This window comes from Varanus komodoensis, unplaced genomic scaffold (genome assembly GCF_004798865.1).
Source record: "Varanus komodoensis strain SLA01 unplaced genomic scaffold, ASM479886v1 scaffold4, whole genome shotgun sequence".
Classification (NCBI taxonomy): Eukaryota; Metazoa; Chordata; class Lepidosauria; order Squamata; family Varanidae; genus Varanus; species Varanus komodoensis.
Genome location: NW_025335941.1, coordinates 11,155,509 through 11,179,075, shown reverse-complemented (window position 1 = coordinate 11,179,075; position 23,567 = coordinate 11,155,509). Strand labels below are relative to the sequence as shown.

General features: G+C 41.8%; 1 protein-coding gene across 2 annotated transcripts in view; it reads right to left on the bottom strand.

Annotated features, from left to right (window-relative positions):
- Positions 1-22,757, bottom strand: part of PRDM15 (PR/SET domain 15) — a 39,754-nt gene extending 16,997 nt beyond the window's left edge. Inside the window, exons 1-12 of one of the 2 annotated variants that reach the window (XM_044441524.1) lie at positions 22,694-22,757; positions 14,788-14,831; positions 12,559-12,652; positions 11,097-11,250; positions 9,840-10,092; positions 9,020-9,139; positions 7,443-7,667; positions 5,296-5,431; positions 3,848-4,026; positions 2,543-2,637; positions 1,584-1,671; positions 793-960 (exon numbers count right to left, since the gene is read on the bottom strand). In XM_044441524.1, the coding sequence (XP_044297459.1) occupies positions 793-960; positions 1,584-1,671; positions 2,543-2,637; positions 3,848-4,026; positions 5,296-5,431; positions 7,443-7,667; positions 9,020-9,139; positions 9,840-10,092; positions 11,097-11,250; positions 12,559-12,652; positions 14,788-14,824 (1,549 nt within the window). In that variant the 5' untranslated portion in view covers positions 14,825-14,831; positions 22,694-22,757. Of the gene's footprint in view, positions 1-792; positions 961-1,583; positions 1,672-2,542; positions 2,638-3,847; positions 4,027-5,295; positions 5,432-7,442; positions 7,668-9,019; positions 9,140-9,839; positions 10,093-10,638; positions 10,751-11,096; positions 11,251-12,558; positions 12,653-14,787; positions 14,832-22,693 lie in introns of those variants that run through there. The other variant, XM_044441525.1, reaches the window with a different exon arrangement.
- Positions 22,758-23,567: the final 810 nt, after the last annotated feature.

Genomic DNA, 23,567 nt, shown 5'->3' with positions numbered 1-23,567 from the left:
TAACAGCTTTCAGAATACACAGTAATATGAGCTCTTGAGTAAACCAGAGAATCAGTTGTTGAGAAGGCACTACAAGGAATGGGTGTTCATACTAGATATTTTTGAACTGCAATTGTTTACTCTTAGCACTGGCTTCAGCAGAAAGGTACTTCACTCTACTGTGCTGTTTACTCCAATGTAGAAAAAGGAGCTATCTTAGACCCTTGTACTGAATAAAGGTGTATGGATGATGTAAAGAAATTCTATCCAGGCATTTTTCCCTAGGAGGGCAAAAGTAGTTGCACTTAACTTTTGATAGACATCCATGTCTTTGAAGCCTCCCAAGCAAACCTCAGTAATTGAATACTAACTGTCTGATGTCAGCTGCAAACTTTCTAGTGATGTAAGCCATATCTAGCAGCAAATTGACAATGCAAATATATTACATCTTTTCTCTTGCTTATACTAGCTTCCAACTATAACAATTATTGCTTTCATATGCACAAAGAAACTCTTCCAAAAGCCTTATGCAAGACATGTAAGAGATTGTAATATAAAAATGGTCCTTCATGAACACTTCTTAAATCTCACTCCAAATCTCACTCTTAAATCTCACTCACTTAAATCTCACTCACTCAGGTTACACCTGAATAATTCAAAGCCTTCTTGCACTCTATGCCAGTGGTTCATTACCATAAATGATAAAAAAGAACATTCTAAGTTTAGAATGATTACTAACATTCAAATAAAAACACTGCTCAAGATCCCACTCTGAACCAGTTCCAGGAAGGAATCCATCAGAAATGCACTTGCCTTCCAGATGTCGCCTCTGGTGATCCAACATGACATCTTTCCGATAGAACAACTTGTTGCAGATCTCACAAGCAAATTTCTTGTCCCCATGTTTCTTTTTGTGTTTTGAGAGGTTGCTGTTTGTGGAAAAGAATCTGAAGCACATCTCACACTGAAATGTCTTGTCATCTGCAAGAAAGGGGTAAAAAGAACAAGTGTCCCAAACAGCTCTCTTTGTTTGCTTTGTAACCACAGAGTTACCACTTTAAGGACATACCCGTTGAGTTGTACAACTCAGCAGAGGCTGCCCCTTTGCAACCAGCAAGCAGCTTCCACTGCATTCCCCATATGAAACTCTTAACTCTTTTCTCCCATACATAGCTCTGACATCTGCTTGTACTGTGCTGCCACCTATCTTAGGCTCCTGAGCGGAGCAAGTATGAGAGATCCTGTTTGGCATGCATTCAAAGACTTTATTACCCAGAATCCAGTGTGGATCAACACAGATGATTCCGTGCCAAAGCACCCTGGCACAGAATGAAAGTAAGATGATTTGGGGCAGCAAGAGCCTGGCTTCCCCAGCCTGGTGTCCTTGTGATGTGCAGGCTTAAACTCTCACAAGCCCTAGGGAACAACACAAGGGAAGTGGGCATTGTAGGCCAGCTCACTAGAAGGTACCAGATTGGGCTGGCATGAGTCATCAAAACTATTGTGTTAAAAGTTCAGGTTGTGGCAGTGGTACAGAACTTTATCCTAAAAGTTTACATTGTAGATAAATATTTTAAAAATATTTTATTTGATGACTAGCTTACCTGTTCTACAGTTGTGGAATTCTAATGCACTTTCTATCCTAAAAGCTTTTTCACAGGTAGTGCACCTGAACCTGTACTCATTATCAACCTGCAGAGACAAAAAGAAGAAAATGCAAAAGAAAGTGAAATATATATATGCATACATATAATGTTTATTGGTTTTATCCTTGTTTTTATTACTATTTTAGATGCAGTGTGCTGTGTGTTGTTGTTATGGTTTTGTTCTTGGTTTTCTGTTCCTTGTAAGCCATTCAGAGACTTTAATAATGGATGGCATAGAAAAATTTTAAACAAACAAACAAACAAGTATATAGATTTTAAAAACCATTATTTGTTCCCATGACAGCTGCATTCCCCAGCTCCAAAATATTTCATAGAATTTAAGACACTTTGAACCTGTAAGAAGAGTTTCTATGGTTATTTCTAAGCTTGTAGAAAAGTAGAGGCCCCAGATTCATCAGTAAACAAAATAACTTTGGGCACAGTCCCCTGGTCCCTGAAAAGGTGTCCCAGTGCTATATGATACTGCAGAGCTGCTTGTCAACTCAGAAGAGAGAACCACTGGGGAGGTGGTCTTACTGTGGCCCCTCTACTGTGTAATTCTGCCAACAGAGGGGCAACAGAGGGGTATTCCGGGAGTGTATTGTCCACAGGTCATGAGAGGGTTTGGATCTGCAGAAGCCAAATGTCTTCTATTCCTCTGACACGATCCTGGAAATAAGGAGAAAAATATCCCAGCAACAAAGCTGGAAGGGAAAAAAAACCCTTTGCTTTTTCCCTCACTGGGGTAAACCAGGCAGTGCCTGAGAAGCAGTGGTTCCTCAGCCATCTTCCTCCTTTCCTGTCCTACTGTATGGCAAGGAGAAGGCCCAGTCCAAACTTAGGAGATGCTCCTCAACAGTGCTACATAATTCACTCCCCACCCCACCAACAGTTTGCTGATACAGACCCATACTAACCTCATTCCTGCTGTGTTTGTACGAAACATGCTGCTTCAAGCTCTCTTTTCGACTGAAGAGCTTGGCACATTCCTCACATTTGAACAATTTGTCACCTAAAGGCTCAATCACAACAAGACAGAATCAGGTCATCTGTTTCTCAGACTGGAATAACTGCAGAATAACTAAGAATTCATTCTGACATACACCGAATAGTCATAAAACAGTCTCCAAAATTTTGAATGGACCCCACAGATATCATTTTGCATTGGAGTTGCCCTTAGCTGCCAGTCTGCTCATGCTTCTGTATAATACAAATTAAGCATTTAGATTAGCACTATAGGTAACACTTCTTCCTTACTAGCAATCTACCACTGATATCACTGGAGTATAAACAAGCTTTATTGGATAAGACAAATGCAAAATATATCAGAATTGCACATTTTACAAAGTTATGTATATAACTGCATAATTGCAATTACACAGAGGAAGCAATGCTATGTTCATTAAAATGGAAGTAAGTCCCACTGAGCTCAAGGGGGGGTTACTCCTGAGCAGACATATATAGGATTGCACAGTAAATATTAGTAACATTATACAAGCAGTATATAATGAAATACTTCTTCACCCAGAGCTTAGTTAAACTATGGAATTCACACCCACAGGCTGTAGTGATGGCTACAGATACGGGTGGCGTTAAAGGGGATTGGTCAGATTCGAGGAGGAGAAGGTTATCAATGGCTACCAGTCCTGGTAGATAAATGCAACCACCAGTATCAGAGGCAGCAGGGGAACTTGGGCAGGAGGGTGGTGTTGCACATGCATCCTTCTCACAGGTTTCCTGTGGGCGGGTGGTTTGCAATGATGGTGAACTAGATGGGCCACTGGTCTGAACCTGCATGGCTCTTCTTATGTTATTTCTACCAGCACCTCTACTCATTGTGGAACAACAGAAGGTGATAGCCAGTGTTGTACGAGTGGAAGGCGATTCATGCAGCAGAACTTTTCCATCTCCCTTGCATCCCACCCCACCAAGAAGAACACTCCGGAGAGAAGGGGGAGCTTGTGGGCTATGAGTGAGCGTCAACAGGAGGGAAGACTTGCCTGAAACTGGGTAGGGAAAGATCCTCCTAAACATTTGGAATTTTATCATTCTTTGGCCATTCCATTAACATAATTGGTGAACATCTGCAACTGCTTACTGAAGTACCACTCCAGCTTCCCATAACTGAATCATGTTTACTTTTACCTGACATAGATTTGAGAACATTGTAACAATCAGTTTCAGGAGTACTGCAAACCAAACCATGCTGAATTTAAACCCACCATGAGAGCGAATGTGTCTGCTGAGGTTGCTGCTGTTCTGAAACATCTTACTGCATATGTTACACTGATACACTCGCTTGTGTTCCCCAAGTTGCTTGATCAGCTTGCGCCGTATCCCATGCCTGCTGGAGAGAATCAAACTTCTCTTGAAGGACATGGAACTCTGGTGATGAGGAAACCTACCAGATTGGAAAGAATGAGGTCACAAGTGAAGGTTCACCACACCATGGAAGGAATGCCTCTGTGGCCAATTATTATCCATCATTTATGTGCCTTTAATACTGTCGGCACACTGTACAATTCTTAGTTCATTTATGAAACTAAGAGACAGAGAGAGTGCTGGCAGTGGGAGAGAGAGAGTGCTGCCAGTGGGAGGTCTCTCGTGCTAGGCTAGCCTACAGCCCACCCATCTCCATGGGTCTCCCTAAGAAAGATGAACACTGGGCACATGCCACACTGCTCTCACTGCCCCAACACTTCTCGCATCTGAAAGCGTCCCTGTGTCAAAAGCACTCCTCCTCCCTGTCAGCTTCCATGGGGGGCTCCCTTCAATGTTGCAGTCCCCCAGATGGCATCTAGGAGATATGGCATCTGCACAGGAACTCAGGCTTGCCTGCTGCACAGGTGGAGCAGATATGAGACAGGAGCATGTTCAGTGAGTTTTATGGCTAAGCATGGATTAGAACTATATCATGCAATATAGCCTTCTCCAGCCAGATGCCTTCAAGATGTGATGCACTATAACACCCAATATCCTGAGCCAGCATGGATATTGGCTTTGCTGGCTAGGGATGATGAAAATTGGAAAGAAAAGAAAGTCCTACAACTCCTGGCATTCCTCAGCCATTCCACTGGGGAATTCTGGGACCTGGAGGACTTTATTTCTTCCTCAACATGCATCAGATTGCACCCATAATCAGTTTTACTTCACCTAGGATTTACAAATGAAGTCCTGGATATAAAGTGGAAGGATTTGTGAACAATTCTGTATTTGGTACCTTTCTGAGCAGGTTTGTTAAAGGACCTTCTTTAAATGTTTAAATGTTGCCCAACTTAATTTGAAAGACTAAGCAAAGATAGCTGGCATCCCCACCCTATGACAAGTGGCAAAAGTAATCTACAAACACTTTCCTTCTCCAGATAAAGCAACAAGAAATTTTTAAAAGGTTGTGCATTGTATTATTTCACTTTGGGAACTGTAATAGTGCTGAGAGCTGTAGGATTTGCTCTGTCTAAACAGGGATAGAATTGGACTTTCTATTCTATTTTTATAAAAATAGAACTATCTATGACTGTGCTTTTGATAATTTTTTCATGTTACATTATGTTCAAGATAAGAAAAAATCTGTTGTTCTATATCATCATCAAATCAGATGAAAAGGTAGTGGACCATGATAAGGAAGCACGGCATGTCACCACATGCCTTTTCCACTTGAGGAGGGACTTACTTTGTTATAGAATTTATACTGTTTGCAGTACTAGGCAGCTTCCCTAACACCAACTCCATAATCCTTTCTTCTGCTGGAGACGGAAGGGCTGCATCATCAGGTGGAATCTCCGTAATAATTTCAGCAACATGCTCCACTGTTAATTGAATTTATTGTTACCAAGACAAGATTAGTAAATTGTGAAGCATAAATACAACCATGCAAAATATTGAGGTTGATGGTTCTTTTCTAGTCTGGCTCAGCCAAAGATGATCCACAACACAATCTTAAGCATGTTTACATGAAAGTTGCTCTAGTTTCAACTGGATTTACTCCTGTGTAGTTTTGCACAGGACTGCAGCCTTAATATCATTTGGTCCATTTAATTCAGTGGAATTTAATCAGTTTAAACCCATGTTCTCATCCCTGATTGAGGCACACATTCAATTACCCAGAGAGTTGAGAATTACTTCAGCTGTGAAAGTTATGTTTGATCCAGCAATAAGCAAATATGAGAGAACAAATATGCAGTGAAAGCAGCCAATGCATCGCATCCCCCTGAATTTATCTGAGAAGCAATCATGTGTGATATAATTTATATCACACAGCAAAATAGTAGTAATCCTGTAATTTTTCTGTCAGATACGGGGTGGGTGGTAATGTGATTAAAGTCAACAAAGAGAGAGATAAAAGTGGGGCAGTCATGTTCTGTTTTAGAGGGAGTGCTCATGGCTCAGCTTTATTTAGTTATATTTCTCTACCACCCAATAGCTGAAGGACTCTGGGTATCGCACAACAATTGATAAAGTGCTCAGACTTTGTATCAAGAAGGTCTCGGGCTCAGTCTCTTCAATTAAAAGAGGGAACCTTTTTCAGCACAAGGGTTATATTCCCTCATGGTGACCTGGTGGCAGGGACAAAACAAATGGCTGAGTGTGGAGGACTCATTTTTTCAGTCACACACTCATATCCATGTACAATACACGTGCAGAAACCGATTCATTCTCCCCAGACAAATGAAGCACTTAGGCTTTCTTTGATGCCTAACGGCTGGGTGGGTGAGGTGAGGATGTTTCAAGGCCAGGAGTAGTGGCCAAAGGCCAACTGGGAAGGCTCCAAGGGCTGTATCTGGCCTATGGGTGAGAAGTTTTCCACCTGCTGGTTAAAGAAAGTCACTGCTGAAAAAAGAAGCAATGCATGGGCTGCCAACTTGATTTAGTGATGTGCTTTCTCCCTCCACCCTGCCCCACCAAAGCAGCAAGAGAAGGTTCTGTGTCTGCTCAGAATCTGCTGCAGCCAGTGGGGTGACCCTGCCCTGCCATTTGTCCAGAACTAAGCTGCTTCTCAAAGTCACTGCTGGCTCGATGTCCTCCCCATCCTTTACCTGCAGTGGGACTAACAGCAACTATGAGAGAAGAGAACAGCAGCAAAATCTATACTTCTCTCTTCTCAGCCATTCAGATTACCACCAGCAGCCATGCAACTTTGAAACGAAGGGAAAAACTTCAGGGGATCTGGTAAGAGAGCTCCTGTGTTACTGCTGTTTTGTTCCTTAGGTATTGCAGAAGTTGGGAAAGATCTGGGCTCTGCCTGACCCTTTATAGCAGAGGAGTCTGAACCTCTTTCAAACTGAGGGCTGAATTTGATTCTGGAGAAGCTCTTGAGAGACACATTCCAGTGGTGGGGATAGCCAAAGGCAAAAGAATCAAAGCCAAAAATACCAACAAGCTCTTATTGTCAGTCATTGCACCTTAGAAGAGGCATGTCAGCCTTTTAGAATGGGGGAAAAATGGGCAAACCCTGGGAAAGCACGAAGGATCAGAGGTTGGGGAAGGAAGGGTGCGCAGCCAGGGAAAGAATATGTGGCATTCAGGGAGACACCAGAGGGCTGGACTGGAGCTCCAGGTGGGCTGGATTTGTCTTTTGTGCCTGGGTTTTGGCATCCTGCCTTAAAAGAGCTAGAGTCAGTCAAAGGAAGAAGGTAATACTGGGCTAGATGGTTCAAAGGTCCAACTCCTTAAAAGGCAAGTTCAACTTTCACTTGTTACACTTGTAAAGTATAGCATTAGCATAAGATGCAGCTCCACCCAACCTCAAAGCACTTGGCAGGGCAAAATAATCAAATCAAAGATCATGGATAACTACTTTTAGTTACTTCTTGACCTCACCAGAAGGTTCTTTATCATCCACAACAACGAGAGGAGTTTCAACTTTTGCTGTTTTTGGCTTTCTACCCCTTCGGGGTTTTCTTTTCACATCCACCGAGGTGTTGGCACTTTCACAGGTGACAGGCTGGTCTGCAGGGGCAGCCTCCACAGCCTTTCCAGGAACAGCATCACCCTGGTTGCTCTGTGGAGCTCCCTTGGCTTGCTCCGAATGACCCCGCAGATGTTCTGCATGGAAAGAAAGATGATGGGAAGGTAAGCGGGGGCTAACTAAACCTTAGAAGGGCTTCTCTTCAAAGTTACCAAAAGTATATACTATTCCACATATAAGCTTTGTGCAATGCTGTGACAAAGCTCCTAACATTCCTTTGGAATCGTAACTATATCCCACACAGTTCAGGAAACAAATGGCAGCAATTGCTTCAAAACAAAAACAAATACAAACGCCAAGTCAATATTAACCTAATTGTTGTCATATAATGGCATTTTAAGAGGCACAAATACGCACTGCAAGTACTATTTTGTCACTTCAGCAATTTTTAACTATGTTAAAAACAGGCCGGCACAAGATATACAATTCCTCTGAAATTCTAGGGGAAAGTCCCATCTATCCTCACTATAGGAGACATGTTTCTTTCTTCTTCAATATGGAACTGAATATTTCTTATGTCAGTTGTTATCATATTTGTAATTTTACATTTTAGGATATTGGGATGGGGTGAAAGAAAAATAAAAAAACATTTTCATACATGGAATTCATATAAAAAACACTTTAAGTTGTTTGTGACCATACTAAAACAAACAATCCTGTAATTTCTGTAAGAAATTTACAGACATTCTAAATTTAATTTAGAAAAGATAAAAATTTGGTAAAGTTTTGATTCTGAGGGAGCAGGTTGAACCTTGAAGTTGTTAACAGTAAATGAATTGTGATCAACAAGACTCAGAGTGACTGTCAAAAGTTTACAGGTCTATTCAAATTGTAAAATATCATTAAAATATTATTTAAATGAAGTTCCATATTCTGTCTTGAAGAGAAACCATATTACAAAGTTATGTGAAAATGTACAGCCAGCAATATTGAAAAGGCTGTGATGAAGGGATTGGGATATTTTTATAGTCTTGATAACATCTAGATTTTCTGAAGAATCTATTTAATCTTCTCATCACCTTAGCTGATTTCTGTTACTGCAGAGGAAGAAATCATTTAGAGAACATCTTCTCATTTTTTTAAGGTCATCTAACATATGGCAGGTTTAACTGAACACTTAATATTTTCTTTAATATCCATTAGTATGTAACAGATAATATTCTTTTTTGCTTTGACAAAACTAGAAGAAAAGTATAGAAGACTCTTGTTTAAGAAAATATGGACACCATGCTATACGTCTTTAGACAGAAAAAAGCCATACAACTCTTTTCTGCTGGAGCATGCATTTTAGGATTGTGCCCTAAAAGAATGAGAAAACAACTAAACAAATGTTTAGAAATGCATCTGAAACACTGATGCACATAATCAGATATGGACAGTTATTCTATACCTCCACTTGCTACCCTGTGTGTACAAAGAGCTTCCATACCTGAAGGATCCACTTTAGCAGACTGGAAATTCTTTATTGTCTTGAGAGAAAAGACACTGGGATTTGAAGTGCTTTTGTTTCCTTCTTGCTCACATTCCATCACAACTAAACACACATCTGCTAGAGAGATGTTTTTGTTAGTTCACTTTTCTTTATACTTTACACTTTTCTATCTGGAAGGGCTGCAGGACAGTTGAAACTTCCAATTTTAAATCAGGCACACAAGTCAGAGGATCATTAGGGTTATCAGTGTGGTGCTGGGACAAATGGATAGACACAAAATTTGGTACAGATTCCCCCTCACTCCTCCCACGAAAAAGAAAGGATTAAAATAGTGGCCCGTCCTCTCTGTTTTCTTTTTTTAAAAATAGAAAATGTCACTGAAAGGGCACAAATGGCTGCATGTGAAGTCCTGGATAGCTTGTATTAGCAAGATGGCAGTTCTGCCTATTCAAATCCTTTTCCCCATCAAATCCTTCAATGTCTCTGCCTTTCTGGAGCCCCGCAACCCCACCCCTTGTGCCCCACCACACCGTTCCACAGGGTCCTTTGGCTTTCAAGAGTGGCTGCTGGAGGAATGCTGGGCCTGTGGAGGCAAGGAAGCTTCTGTGCTTGCACAGAGTTCCACTGATCTATCCTCAAATCCAACTCAGTGTGTATGTAGCTTGGTTCTCAAGTGATATAGGAACCAGGGCAAAGGTTTCATACATTTACTTCATGTGGGGAAGATATATGTACAAAGTGGCAAAAGAGCTGAAGATTCAAAGAAAATACTGTCATATAAACTCCCCCACCCTTCCTTTAAAGAGACCAAACGTACCATTGCCGATGCTAGTAACTTGCTTTAGAACGGGCTTTTCCATTTTTTTGGCGTAGAAAGCAGCATACCATACTCGTAACTCAGTTCCAGGTGGGATGTCCCGGGAAGTAGTGAAGTAAATATCATTATCATGCTGGAAGGCAGTCAGGTTCTGATGTTCATATAGGTTGGCTGGCCTCACCATCATCATCCAGTTACAATAATCTTCGTTAGAGGTGTCAAAATACACTGGAGGCCCATCCTTCTGAAAAACCTAACAGACACCCATAGAAATACTAAATATAGACTTAGTACTAACCATCAATAATAAGTAACTCATCGCATATGAATGCAGTTCTTTTACTAGAGCATGTCTTGACCACAAAGTCCCCTGCATTACTGCAGTGTTATGAGAAAAAACCCAAACACACACACAAAACCTGGCTCTTAAGGCACTGGGGCAAGTGATAACATGAACTGACCTTGATTATCATATCTAAAAGCTTCTTGGTTCTTATTCATTTATTTGGCCTCAGCAACCAGCCGATTTCTGATTCATAATTGCTTACATCTTATTACATGTCTGCTTTTGGATTACTGCTGGATTATACAGTCTTGCCTTACAGGACCCCCTTCCCACCTTAGGTTTCACTCCTTCCTGACTTCAAAGAGTTGGTAAAATCTTCATTCTATGTTCCACATGTCTGACTATCAATGCAAATGATGCCCAGTAAGAGCATGAGAACTGTTCTGAAGATCTATCCAGTCCAATACTATGTCAGCAGTAGCCATCTGGATGCCCCAGGAAAGTCAAAAGCACCTTGCCATGGAGACAGCTGTCTCGTTGTTTAAGTGAAGCCTCCAGTCACTGAAGGCAGGCCACTTCTGAACCTGGAAGTTCCGTTCTTAGGCATTGCAGAAGCTTCTATAGGCTGTGAAAATATAGTTTGTCCAATGACTGTGAAGTCCATTGCGTAGTGGAATGCTGCTAGCTTTGATTCCCTGCCATATGATAAACGCAGAAACCAACACATGCTGGCTGCCTGAATCTGCTCTTTGAAAGTAATTAGAAGAACACTGAAATACTTTGCCCCATACTTTATGCAAACAATATTGTAGCTCTGCCTTCCAGTAAAGGAACGAACAGATCATTTTTGTGGCAACTCACTAATCATTACTCAAATAGTGCATAAATACACCTTAGACAGTGGTGGAACCTGGATCCTCTATTTTATAGTGCTAATACATTACAACAAGCTAAACTCAGTACCACTGTACCTTCAACAGAAATGCTGGCTCCTTTTCCAATTTGGTAACTCTCTTGCATTCAAAGGGGCCAAACTGAGTACGTTTTACCAGCTGAGTTATGGCAAAAACACCTTCAGTTCCATCTTCAAGTTGCCTGATCTCCAAGTTGGAAGGAAGGGATGATCTGTGAACATTTTGACCAAATCAGAGAGAAGCATAAATGAACTCTTAGTATCCCTAGAGAGAATAATTTAGCCCACACTGTCCAAAAGAAAAATGGCTAATGTCCGATTCTGTCTATAGGCATCCTACAATGACAAATAACTAACCACTTTACTCTTCTTCCTCAGTACTGTATCACATGAGAACCCATGTGGACAAGTGACAGATTCAGAAAGCCTGGGTTCACATCCCTCTCTAGTGACTGATGCACCACTATCTCTGAGAGCCTCATCCAAAAAATATGATTTTACTAGAAGAAGACAAGTAACTGCCTCACACCATGTCAGAGTATTGTTCATTTAGAATACTTTGTCTAGTTAACTGGCAGGGAATCTACAGGGTCTCAGGCAGAGGTTTCCGATATCACCATTCACCTTCCCATTTGAACTGGGGACATCAATGTTTGAAACTGGGACCTTCTGCAAGCAAAGCATTTCTCCTACAACCATGCTATCTCCATGAAAAGGATTATACAGAAAGCCCTCTCATATTTTCAGGCTTTCTCCTATATTCCTCTTTCCTGTGTACTCTTAAATGACCCCAAGTCTCAAATTTCATAACACATTATGTCACATAGCAACTGTAAACACAAAGGGTTGTATCAAACGGGTGCTATCCAACGTTAGTCTAACTGAAGTCCCATCCATTCCAATGGTTCTACCTTAAAAAAGATCAGCAATCTACAGACTGACATACGTGCACATTATATATAAAATAATTGAAACAACTGATCTTTACATTACTTAATATGTGGATGTTGTTGTTTTAGTTTAGTAGTCATGCCAATGACCAATAAAGAGTATATCCCCTTCTCAAATCATATTCACATTTTCAAACAGCTCTAACTAGTTTGGCTTCTAGTCTTAAACAAAGTCACTTGAGAATTCCTTTTGTGCTGTCCATATGGTACAACTCACATGATCAGCTCTGTTTTTCTCTGTTACTGTGGTAATCCCGGGAAACTACCCTGTACTTCCAAGAAAAAGCTTCTACTTCCAGCCACAAAATTCTATCCTGGCTGCCTTAACTAATGGGAACATTATCCCCAGTGGTGGGAACTTGCAGCAGTCATTCAGAACTGTTTCAGGAGACATTTGGAGTAAGATATGTGTGAATTCTCCAAAACAAATCCAAAGGCATTCCCAGCCCAAGACACAAGCGCTAAGGTTAAACAGAAGGGCAGTGAGAACAGAGGATTCCCTTTTGTAGCTCTGCCAGTCTGGCTCCATTCATTTTAAAAATAAACATGCAGCACACAAAAGTTACATACCTTGCCCTACTTAACACAAAGGAGTCTTTGACAGTTACCACTGGACCAAGCTCTGGACATTCTGAATCATGATACTGATTACAATCTTCACACCCTAGAAGAGGGGAAGAGGAAATGCAGTTTTATTTCTCTCATCTTTCTTGGCAGGTGGCCATGGAGAAAAGTTCCCTCACACTAATTCCAGCTGCTGTGGGTGTTCAATAACACAGTGGCTACAGACTCAGCTGAATTGATAGAATGTTGCAGCTCATCTCAGGGTAACTAGGGATAAATGGAACTTGTATTTATTTCAGATGGTATTTATATCTCAAAGAATATTTGAGAAAATACTGAGAATTTGGGAATAGTATTTGAGAAAGACTATCCCATTTGAGTAAATATCTAAGATAAGTTGTATATCAATAGAAGGAGTAGGAAGCCCAGACTAAGCAAGTTAAAATAGCACTTAGAAAATAACTTTAACATTCTGCAAAACAATATGTGCAAAGCTGGATATGGGTTCTTTTACGTGTTATAAATATATTACTTATTTGCAGCACTTCTGGCACATTATTCTGTAATAATGCTTCAGGAAAGTATGCCTCATGTTATATTTCAAAGCTCTTTAGAACAAATTTTATTACAGCAACTAGAAGTGATCTGAGATTGGGCAACCTTTGGCCCACAGACCTAATCTATCCTGCAGAGGACTGGCCAGTCACTGATCTAAGAGCACATAGGGATGGCCTGGACTCAGCCAAGGCTTGAAAGGACCAGCTCCCACAAGCCCAGTCAACTCCCTTCCTGGGTCACCCATGCTGCAGTGAGGCACCGGAAAGAGGCTTGGCTGGTACTTGCAGAAGTGGGCTCTTGCAAGTGCCAGCCAAGTCATTTTTTCAGTGCAGAGAGAAAAGAGAAAGGTTCTGGTGCTTCATGGGAAGGTGGGGTTCATAGCAGGGCCCTGCTTCCTTGGTGCCATCCAAGCAACCAAGGGGAGGAGGCAACCTGGCCTCCAGACAAAAGTTTGACGCACCTGACTAAGCCTGACTTATATCAGGAAGGGTCATGAATTTGCAGAAGTGAACTGTATATACAGCTATAGTTTCCCTGGCTGTCTTTGTTAGAATACTAGAAATGGCTATGCCAAATGCAACCAGAAAAGTTCCAGTTTCTGTTCTCTGCCATGCTTGCATTCCTCTTCTTTGGATCTATAATGCTTGCATTTCTTTTTAATTTGGATCTGTAATTCATACATCTTAATTCCTTTGTGTGCAGAGGAAGGTTACCTCCAAACCTATCTTTCACTTTTTCAAATGTTAAATCAGTGCACAACCTGCCCAGGGAAGTGTGCTGCCATGAGGATTGTGAAATCTGGCCCTTTGTTGCACCTCACTGTTCTGCTCCCTACTCCTATTTGAAGTCAATCAGTACTTTTCCAAGTTAACATTGCTGCCATCTCAGTGTGCTTACAAAGTACCAATGTCTAGAAACTACTTCACCTGCTGGTAAAAACGGAAACACATCATAGCTTTCAGCAATGCAGAGTCACACATCAGCAAGTTTTGCTTTTGTCTTACTGGCATCTACAAAGCTATTAACTATGTTCTCGATATTGATTTATTGTGAGGTTGCAAAAAGAAAAAGCAGCCACAGTTTCATAACAATTATAGCAAAATCTGTACAAAATGAATCGTATTCCTTGTAAAAGAAGGCTGCTTTGTGGAGGCTGCTTTATTCTAACCACCAGACCACATATTCTTCCCACAGAACTGTGAAAAATTTGCAGTTTCCAAATTGATGCATTTCAAAAGGTGGTGCATTTGAAACTGGGAGTTTGAGGAGATATTTTGCAAATATCCTGGACTGACAGAAAGGCAAAAAAGTGGGTCCTTCGGCAAATCAAGTCAGAACTTTCCCTAGAAGTAACATAACAAAACTGAACCGGTCGTTCTTTGAGCACATCATGAGAAGGCAAGAGAATTATGCTAGGAAAAGTTATGGCATGGGAAGAGGAAGACCAAATATGAGATGAATAAAGGATGCTACACCATTGAGTTTACAAGAGCTGAGTAGGGCTGTCAAAGGCAGACCATTCTGGACAGTATTCATTATATGGTTGCCATAAGCTGGAGATGACTGACAGAACATAACAACAATAACATTAATTAATTAGACACACAAATAACAGATTCTATTTTGCTATGACAGTAGGGTAAGCTATGATTCTATGCTGTTCCCTTAAACATTTACATATGAACATGGTCTCCTCGTTGCCGTCATCTGCCATTTCTGATCTGTGAAAACAAAAGAGAAATGGATATCAGATACTTAAACACTTCCTAAAAATGTTGAGCCACAGAATTATAATGGCTTCTATATAACTGCTAAAAGGCTATAAATACCCAGATCTGTGTGCAGTAATGACCCATATTAAAGTAGACTTTCAGTGTTGACTTCTAAAAGATATGCATTTTATATAAGGTTATATAGAGAATGTGACTCATAAAATTGAAATCTTCTCATCTGCTAATGTTCTTGCTTTGCTATGCATACTATCTAGACTATGACACTAGTAATGATAACATGGATGACAATGTGCAGGTTCTGGGTCCATTCTGTGGGTTGTATGCAATGTTAGAGTAGGTCCACCAAAAGAATAGGATACAAATTCTTGTTAGACTAACACATTCTTATGATTTATAGGTTTCTGCTAAAATCTTGACTATCTCTAAACTGCAATGCAGGACAAGTTTCCTATACAAATATCACTTTCCTAAAGGGAAAAAAACATGCACATCATTAGGTTTATCATGTATGATAAACACACAGATGCTCATTTAATTTCTTATACATGCACTAGAAAGTCTCAGTGGATCCCATTGTGAAGAGGATTAGGGTTAATGTTATTTGAAAAATATTTCAAATATTTCATTTGCAAATTAAAAGCTAGGAACCTGCCCTTGGGGTTACAAAGGAAAAAATAAAATCTTGAAACTATTGTATATGGAATGAAAAGAACCCATATGAAAAATTAAAGTCTCTAAACATGTCTATTTGAAAGCTATTGATCCAAAGATAATTTCATGGGAAACTGTACTAAACACAAGCACAGGCTGGCAAGAAGGAACACACAGCAGGTTAAGAGATAAATTTCCCTGGTATTTTTGGAACAGCAAACACTGTGACGACTGTTGACTCACTTTACTGGAAACACAGCAAGTTTACAATCAGTTATGAGCGACATCTACCATGAATCATATGAATCAAGGTATCACTTTGTTTATTGTTCAAGGGCTCCCTAATCAATATAAGCACACAAGGAGAAGCCATATAATCACCTCAGACTTCCATGCAGCTGTGAGACCGCAACCTCTGCCTTCCTCCACAGACAGAAAATACAGACCACTGCTTCACAGAGCTACCATGGTGTAAGCTTCTAAGGGGCTGCCATAGGTCCCTCTTCATCTGTTTGTGCCTTACATTAGTATGTATCTGGAAGGATACTATTTAATTTAAATTTGCTAAAAATTAGCCATTTATGGTACACAGTTGTCAGGTCTGTGACTGAACAATAATGATTGATACTGATTGATATGGTACACAGAACTTGGGCTCTTATTTTGGAAAGGGTTTTTTAACACTTCTGTATAGTCCTCTAGAAGCAGAGATTGGTTCAGCTTCCTGAATGAAAGTCCCTTGAAGTTTTCTGTATAACAAAACACTCAGTTGGTGAAGTTTCTTTCATAAGATGAGAGCTATGCTTCCAGATGTCCTCCTTCATGGTATTATGCAGGCATGTGAATCTATTCTAAAGGAAACCTTCATGAGCTCAAAACCAAACAGCATGCTGTTGAGTTGAGGACAGTGTTCCCAGATTCTCAGTAAACCTTTACTCTGAAGAAATATAACAATTTCTCACAGGAGTGGCTAGTTTGTTAGTATTAGTCACACATGAATGTAACTGAAGAATAAAAGTATTAGTATTAATGGGAATATAGCACTAGGTAACAAGAACATAAGAACTATCTAATTCTGGAAAAACACTTATTTCTGGAATGGGTTTACACAATAATCCATGGTGGGCTATCATGTTGTATGAACCTGCAATTCTTGCAGGTTTCTTTGCTGGTGGGGGACAAACAATCCACCCATCCAAGACCAGTTCTGGGGTTGTTGTATCTATGATGTGTTGCTGTGCTTTCTGAACCCAAGCAGCCAAGCTCATCATGGGTACAGGAAAGTTGTGACTAAGAGACTTGGCAAGAGCAAGCTGCCACTCTTGCTGAGTTTGCCTGTGCCCCTGCCAGTGACAGCTACCCCCCTGATGCCAAAGCAGTACCATCCCTGCCTCACAAGCCCCTTTTCACTCACTGCAACAACTCCCCCTTTTGACTTTTTCTTCCAGAAATCCCTTTGCAGTATCTCTGAGGCCACAGCCAGTCATAGCCCCTCCAACTGTGAAGTTTAACAACAACAGAGGGGGCTGAATGTTTATATTTATTTCAGAGTCATGTAAGGAGGAAGATGATTTAATGTAAAACCAAACAAACAAATTCAAGAGAGCAAAAGAATATTCATGGAGTTTTTTAAGGAAGCAGTTCTTTAAAGAGGGTTTGGTTATCAAAAGACACTAACTGAAAATGAAGATTCTACATTTCTTTTATTGATAGCAATCAATTTAAACCTTTTAAAAAAGATTTTCAGCCTGGTTGCTGTACATTTAGTTAAGAGGCATGGAGGATCTGTGCAGTTCAGTTCATCTTAATGATCTACAACAGGTGGATACTGTATCATTCAGAAATTACTACTCCAGTGGGCCAGAATAGCTTTCTCCAAACAGCCTGAGGGTGCAGTGCAATTGAGATGCATGCAAGTCTTCAGCCTTGGAGGGTTATGGACCTCCTGTGAAAAGCAGAAGAGACAGCTTCTGCCTCCTTTCTTCTGCACTTCTGCTAGATGACTATATTCTGCCATCTTGGGGGTACTTTGGTAGGGTGTGAGAGAGATGTGGCTACAGAAGATACAGTGTATGACATATCCTAGTCTCTTTCATCTCCTCCCCTTCCTGCCTCCTTGAACACAGCCATTATGGGTCTGATGGGATTTAAAGTCCAATAGCTTCTGGAGGGCTGGATGTTTCCCACCATAACATAGAAGAAAAAGGTGTAAAGATGGGAAGACAAGAATGAAGATGTGGCTGAATATGGTGGACGACACAGAAAAAAAGATAAATTCTTTCCTCCTCGGGGGAGTAGCCCTGCTGCATCAGAGCCACGGTTCATCTAGTCCACCGCTCTGTTCGTAGTGTGAAACCAGCTGCCCGTAAGATCACACAAACGGGACATGTGTGCAACAACACTCTTCCTCTGTGCTCCCAATCAGCTGCTGCACATTCAGAGACAGCATATGGCTATTAGGTCTAGTAGCCATTGATAGCCGCCTTCTCCATTAGTTTGTCCAGCTGGCCAACCTGGTAGCCATCACCAATTCTAAACTTTATTGAACTGTAGTGAATTGCATTGTTGGACTATACACTGTGTACAGAAGTACTTACTTATTCATTACTTAGAACTTTTATTCATACCAGAGTTGCTTCCATGCCTTGATCATTTTAGTTGTTCTTTTTTTGCAGTATCCATTTTATATTTGTTGTGACCAGAACTATACATGGTATTTTAAGTGTGGTTGCACCATAGATATGTGTAACAGAAATGGCAGTGCCCATTTTTATCTTGTTTCTTTCCTAATTATGGCTCCTTTCCAAATTATGGAGTTTGTTTTTTCACAATAGCTGCATATTGGAGCAATGTTTTCATTGAGCTGCCCACCACAACCGCAAGATTTCTTACTTGACCGGTTATGACTAGCTCAGAGACTATCAGCTTATACTTGGAAGTTGGGATTTTTAGTCCCAACATGTATTATTTACACTTGCTTATGCAGAACTGCATTTGCCATTTTGAGGCCCATTCTCCCAGTTTGGAGAGTTCTCACAATCCCTTTGTTTCGACCACCCTAAATTATTTGCAGTCAACAGCAATTTGATCACTTCACTGCGCTTTCCTTCTTCCAGATCATTTATGAATAAACTGAAAAGCACTGATCCCAATGCAGATCATTGTGGGACCACATTGTTTACATCTTTTCATTGGAAGAATTTACCATTAATCCCTGCTTTCTGCCCTTTAACAAGTTATGGATCCATAAGAAGATCTCCTCTCTTATTATTTGGCTGCTCAGGAGTCTTGGGGGTGGTCGACTTTGTAAAAATCCATTAGGAAATCCACTTAAACAATGCCTACAGATTACACCTCTCCAAGAACACTACAAGGTTAATGAGACAGGCATACCTTTCCAGAAGCCCCACCATGACTGAGGCCAGGTGTGGATCAGTAAAGGGATGGAACCCTAGCATGATTTCTGTAGTAGTTAAAAATGGGATGGAGCAGTGCCTCGAAGTGGGACTTTGCTGCACCAGAACCCTCCCCCCCCCGCATATGTCAAGTTTTGCTACAGTCAAGCCCACATGTTTCAAACAGTGACTGCCCCTACCTTTGTCACAAGCATTTTCAGCTGCAACTGAAATGTGGGATAACATACCCTTTTCAAAACAAAAGTAAACACGGCTTCTGCAAAGTATTGCTCCTCTTTGATTGCTGTCAAGGAGAAATTAGTACTGTGAGATCTCCGTGCCAAAGTCAAATTGTGATAAGGAGCATGGACACAACAGGTCTTTCTATGCTATAGCACCTTTTTGCCTTTCACAGAACAGGGGTGGGGGGGGGGGAGACTATGCTGGTAATAAACACCAGTTTTTAATAGGACTGACTTAAGTGTGCATAACTTCAACATATTTTCCAGGGAGAAAGCACCACATCAGTCAGTGAGAGTTACTTTTGAATTATATTACATTTATAGCTCACCTTCCTTCCTCTTTCAAGGAACACGAAGTGGCTGACATATTCCCTCCATGCAGTTATTCTCATAACAACCTTGTGAAGTAGGTTAAGCTGAAAGTGAGTAACTGGCCCAGTCTCCCAATTAGTTTCATGGCTGAGAAGGGACTAAAACCAGCACTTCATGTCCCAAAAGCCAACCATTACACCCCACTGGCTCTTTAATGGCATTTTTTCTTAGGGAATTGCAGCTGCAGTCTGTCAGTCCTTGTATGATGGTGGTGTTGCTCTGCTAACATTTAGGGTTGTATTTCACGTTAGCGTTTCCCTGGAGGAGAAACAGAATGTGGTCTGGGGAAGGAACCAACTCATTTTGACAGTGCACAGCCTTCTGCTCCAACTTCCACTAGTGTCACTTGACTCAAAGTACAATTTGTACTGCCTGGGTTCATTCTTCTTTCTTGTACACAAAGTTAGGCTCCAATCTTAGATCTATGTCACAGATCATAAATCCTGTATGATTGATATTATAAATCAATGTTGCTGAAGTGAAATGTATATATTACACCTAGATGCAATATTTCTACATGTGACACTTCTAACTGCTGTGACATTTATAGCTGCCATTATCAGAATAGCTTTTTCATCCCCTCCCACCTTTTTGATATTTTTTAGTACCCCAATTTACTTCTCAGTGCCAGATTCAGAGATACAGCAGAAACTGATGATAATCATTGCACCACCTTTATTTTGCAGACATGAAAATCACATTGATTATTCTACACAACTGCACCAGTCAAATGAACACTGGTCATCAATTTGCACCAATCTATTAATTGCTACATTGTTCTTTAGGCAAAACAGAAGATGAAGTAGAGCTGAGCAACACAAAAAGGAGCATCAGAAGATTCAGAGTGAAGTCATATCCAAATATAGCTGAAAAAATGTAGGCTGACAGTGAGCAAACAATGCAGCACCAATCCCTTGTAAGATTAGAAGCTTTGGAAAAACTGAATTAGTTATGTTAATAGGGGGACTATGAGTGGGTTAATAAATAAATCTATACCTGAATTTGTATAAGCAACAAAATTTACCTTCTTGTTTTTATTTACCTGAGGTGCAATCCTATATAAGTTTAGAAAGCAAAAAGGGCTACAATTCTCAGCAGGTTCCAGCCTGTGGCATGCTGGAAGTTGTTGGCTTGATTTCAGTCTAAAATTTCCTTATTTAACATGGTTATTTTAATTTTAATTCTATGCAAGATGTATGATAGTATTCTGCAGGATTTGGGGGAACTTAAAGTGTCAAACTTCACTGATTCAAGAATGTTTTAGGGTGATACATACAATGCTACTTATGCAGCTTGAAAGTTAAATGCACCAATAATCAAGTATTTTTAATGTGCTTTGAACAGCAACGTATCTGACAAACATGCCACTCCCTTTACATCTAATATCAAGGTGGATGGAATGTGCTTAATATCAACAGTATGATTTGACAGTCCTATACACACTTACCTGGGAGTAAATCCCATTGAACTCAATAAGACTTATCTCCAAGTAGGTATGTATATGATCACACCACAAATGTACTATGGAAAATAAGTATTTTTCTCTGAGATCCATGTAACTATAAGCCAAAGAACAAATATGCATTAAGAACATAAATTCAACAGCTTGAAATAAACATACAATTCCTTTCCAAAATATCGGAGAGCAACATTTAATGATCCTGCTCTTACTTTTCTATATCTGGTTCTTGTAAGTTAGGTATGATGAGGCATACTTATTATTTTTGTCAACCATCAGTAAATGGCATCCCTAAATAGAGGCAGCTCAGAAATCACCCTTTAACAAGCATAGCTACTGTGGAAGCATTTCTACTCAGGGGCCTTTTATAAAAACCAGTTTACTTTAGTTTTCACATTATATTTGAATTTATTTTCAAACACAGATATAAGCCAGGAGACTAACAGTGCAATCTTATGTGCATCTTCTCAGATGCAAGTCTCACCGAATTTATCTGCCCAGGATTGCAGCCTAAAGTCATAGCCTAAAAACCTAATTGCTAAGGCAATTTATGCTGTGGTGTAAAGCCCGCCTGCCAATTCTGCACCAGCCTGTACATGCCACAGGAAGAAATGTTCAACGGTAGTCCTTGTAAATGGAGGACTGGAAAATGCAATCAGATCACTGATGTAGCCCTAATTTTAATATTCAAAAGTTTTATTCTAGCACCATGCCTACTTTGCAGTGAGTGAAACATGGCAAACAGGCATTTTTAACAGAAAACATTTTTAGATGCATTTTGCTACTGCGTAGGTTGGACAAAATGCTTACAGAAGCAGATGTTACTTATTACGACGATCTGCTTCACGTGAATGGAGCCCGAGGATATGATCTGAGGTGTAGGGCATCAAGCGAACCGCTTCCTTATTCCCACAAGGAAGCGTGTTTGATGCGGGGTAGGGGGAGAAGCCCTGTTCCAGGGCGAGCTCCAGACCAACCTTGCCCTAACCAGGCGTGAAGGACTACAACTCTCATCAGCTGCGAGCAATGGCAGTTGTAGTTGGCCACAGCTGGAGGGCGCCAGATTGGAGAAGGCCACTCCAGGCCGTCGCCGTAATGAGCGGGCAGGTTTACACGCCCCTCTCCAGAACAGCGCCCGCTTCGCCACCCTTCGCCAGCCGCAGAGGGGCCGGGCCGGGCGCGACGACGAGGAAGGAGCCGCGCTTCCCGCGCTGGCCCAGCCGCGAGCGCTCTCCGCAGAGGGTGCCGCTCCCTGCCGAGCCGCAGCTCCTTCGCTCCCCCCTCTCCGCACGAGCCCAGCCGTGTCCCCTCCCAGGCCTGGCGCGGGTTTGCGGGAGAAGGGCGGGAGGGAGCCCAGGACGGGGGTAGCGACAGGCGAGCCGCTGTACAGGGAGGAGAGGAGAAGAGGAAGATGCCGACTGGCTAGGCCGGGCCGGCCGGGATCCGGGAGCGGCTCCGCCGGGTTTTGCTTCGGCCCCGCCTCGCCCCCTCCTCGCCGCGCGCGGCCGCCGCCGGCTCCTGCCTGTAACAAAGAACAGGCGGCGTGGAGGAGGCGAGCGCGACGGAGGGGAGGGAGGAGCAGGCGGCGGCGCGATCAGACCGGGGCCCCCGCCACGCCACCTCCGCCGCCGCGGGCAGCCCCGAAAAGCGGGAGGAGGGTGCAGCGCAAGGAGCGAGGGCAGCTCCTGGCAGCGAGGGAGCGGCGCACTGCGAAGCGCAGATTTGCATTACCTGCTTTTGGAATGTCCGCACCCGGATCGAATCCGGACTCCAGGTTCCGATCCGAGCCGGAAGCTACGTTCTACCGGAAGCTGGCGCCTGACGTTGGCAGGGCACCATGGGAATCGTAGTTCAGGGAGAAAGGGGGTGGTAAGGTCTGGCATTCGAGACGGATGGAAGCCGTGAAAGTCGCTTGCTGGGCTGGAAGGGAGCAGCGGCGAGTTCTGCAATAGCAGTCGGCCGTGGGGAGGGGATACGGCTATAAGCCGTGCACTTGGGATGACCGAACACGGATGAAATTCTGGCGTCAGCACGGTGGGGTAGAACCACATTTGGGTAACCCCATTGGAATGAATGGAACTTAAGTTAGGATAGATGGGATCCTAATTCCAGTGCATCTAGCCCCTTATCACTGCTTAGTTTAAGCGGGGTTAATGATAGGCTTGGCACCCACCCTTGATTAGCGGTGCCTGACTTTGGAGAGGACTGACTGGAACACGATTTTAAAAGTCAGCGCGTTTCTTTTGAAAGACTAGAAATGCTAGTGCGACTTTCGGGGGATGACGTAGGACAATCTTCATGGGGCAATGCACATGGTGGATTGGATGTCTTAATGTGTCCCCAAAAGAAAATCTCTCTGCAGGACCTCCAGAACCATATTTAAGTGGGCTTCTCAGGTTGATTGAAATACTGCAGTTCATTCACAGGCAAAGTTCTGTGTGGAGGTTTGATGAAAAATACTTTGAGAAGCAGCGCTCCAACTGGGTTTTGTAAAGTGGCTAACTCATATACTGCTGCACAGGCATATAACAGCCTTCCAGCGTGACTTGAGACAGCTAGGTGAGATTTTTGTTATTGCTGCCACAGGCCAAAATGATTGAGTGAC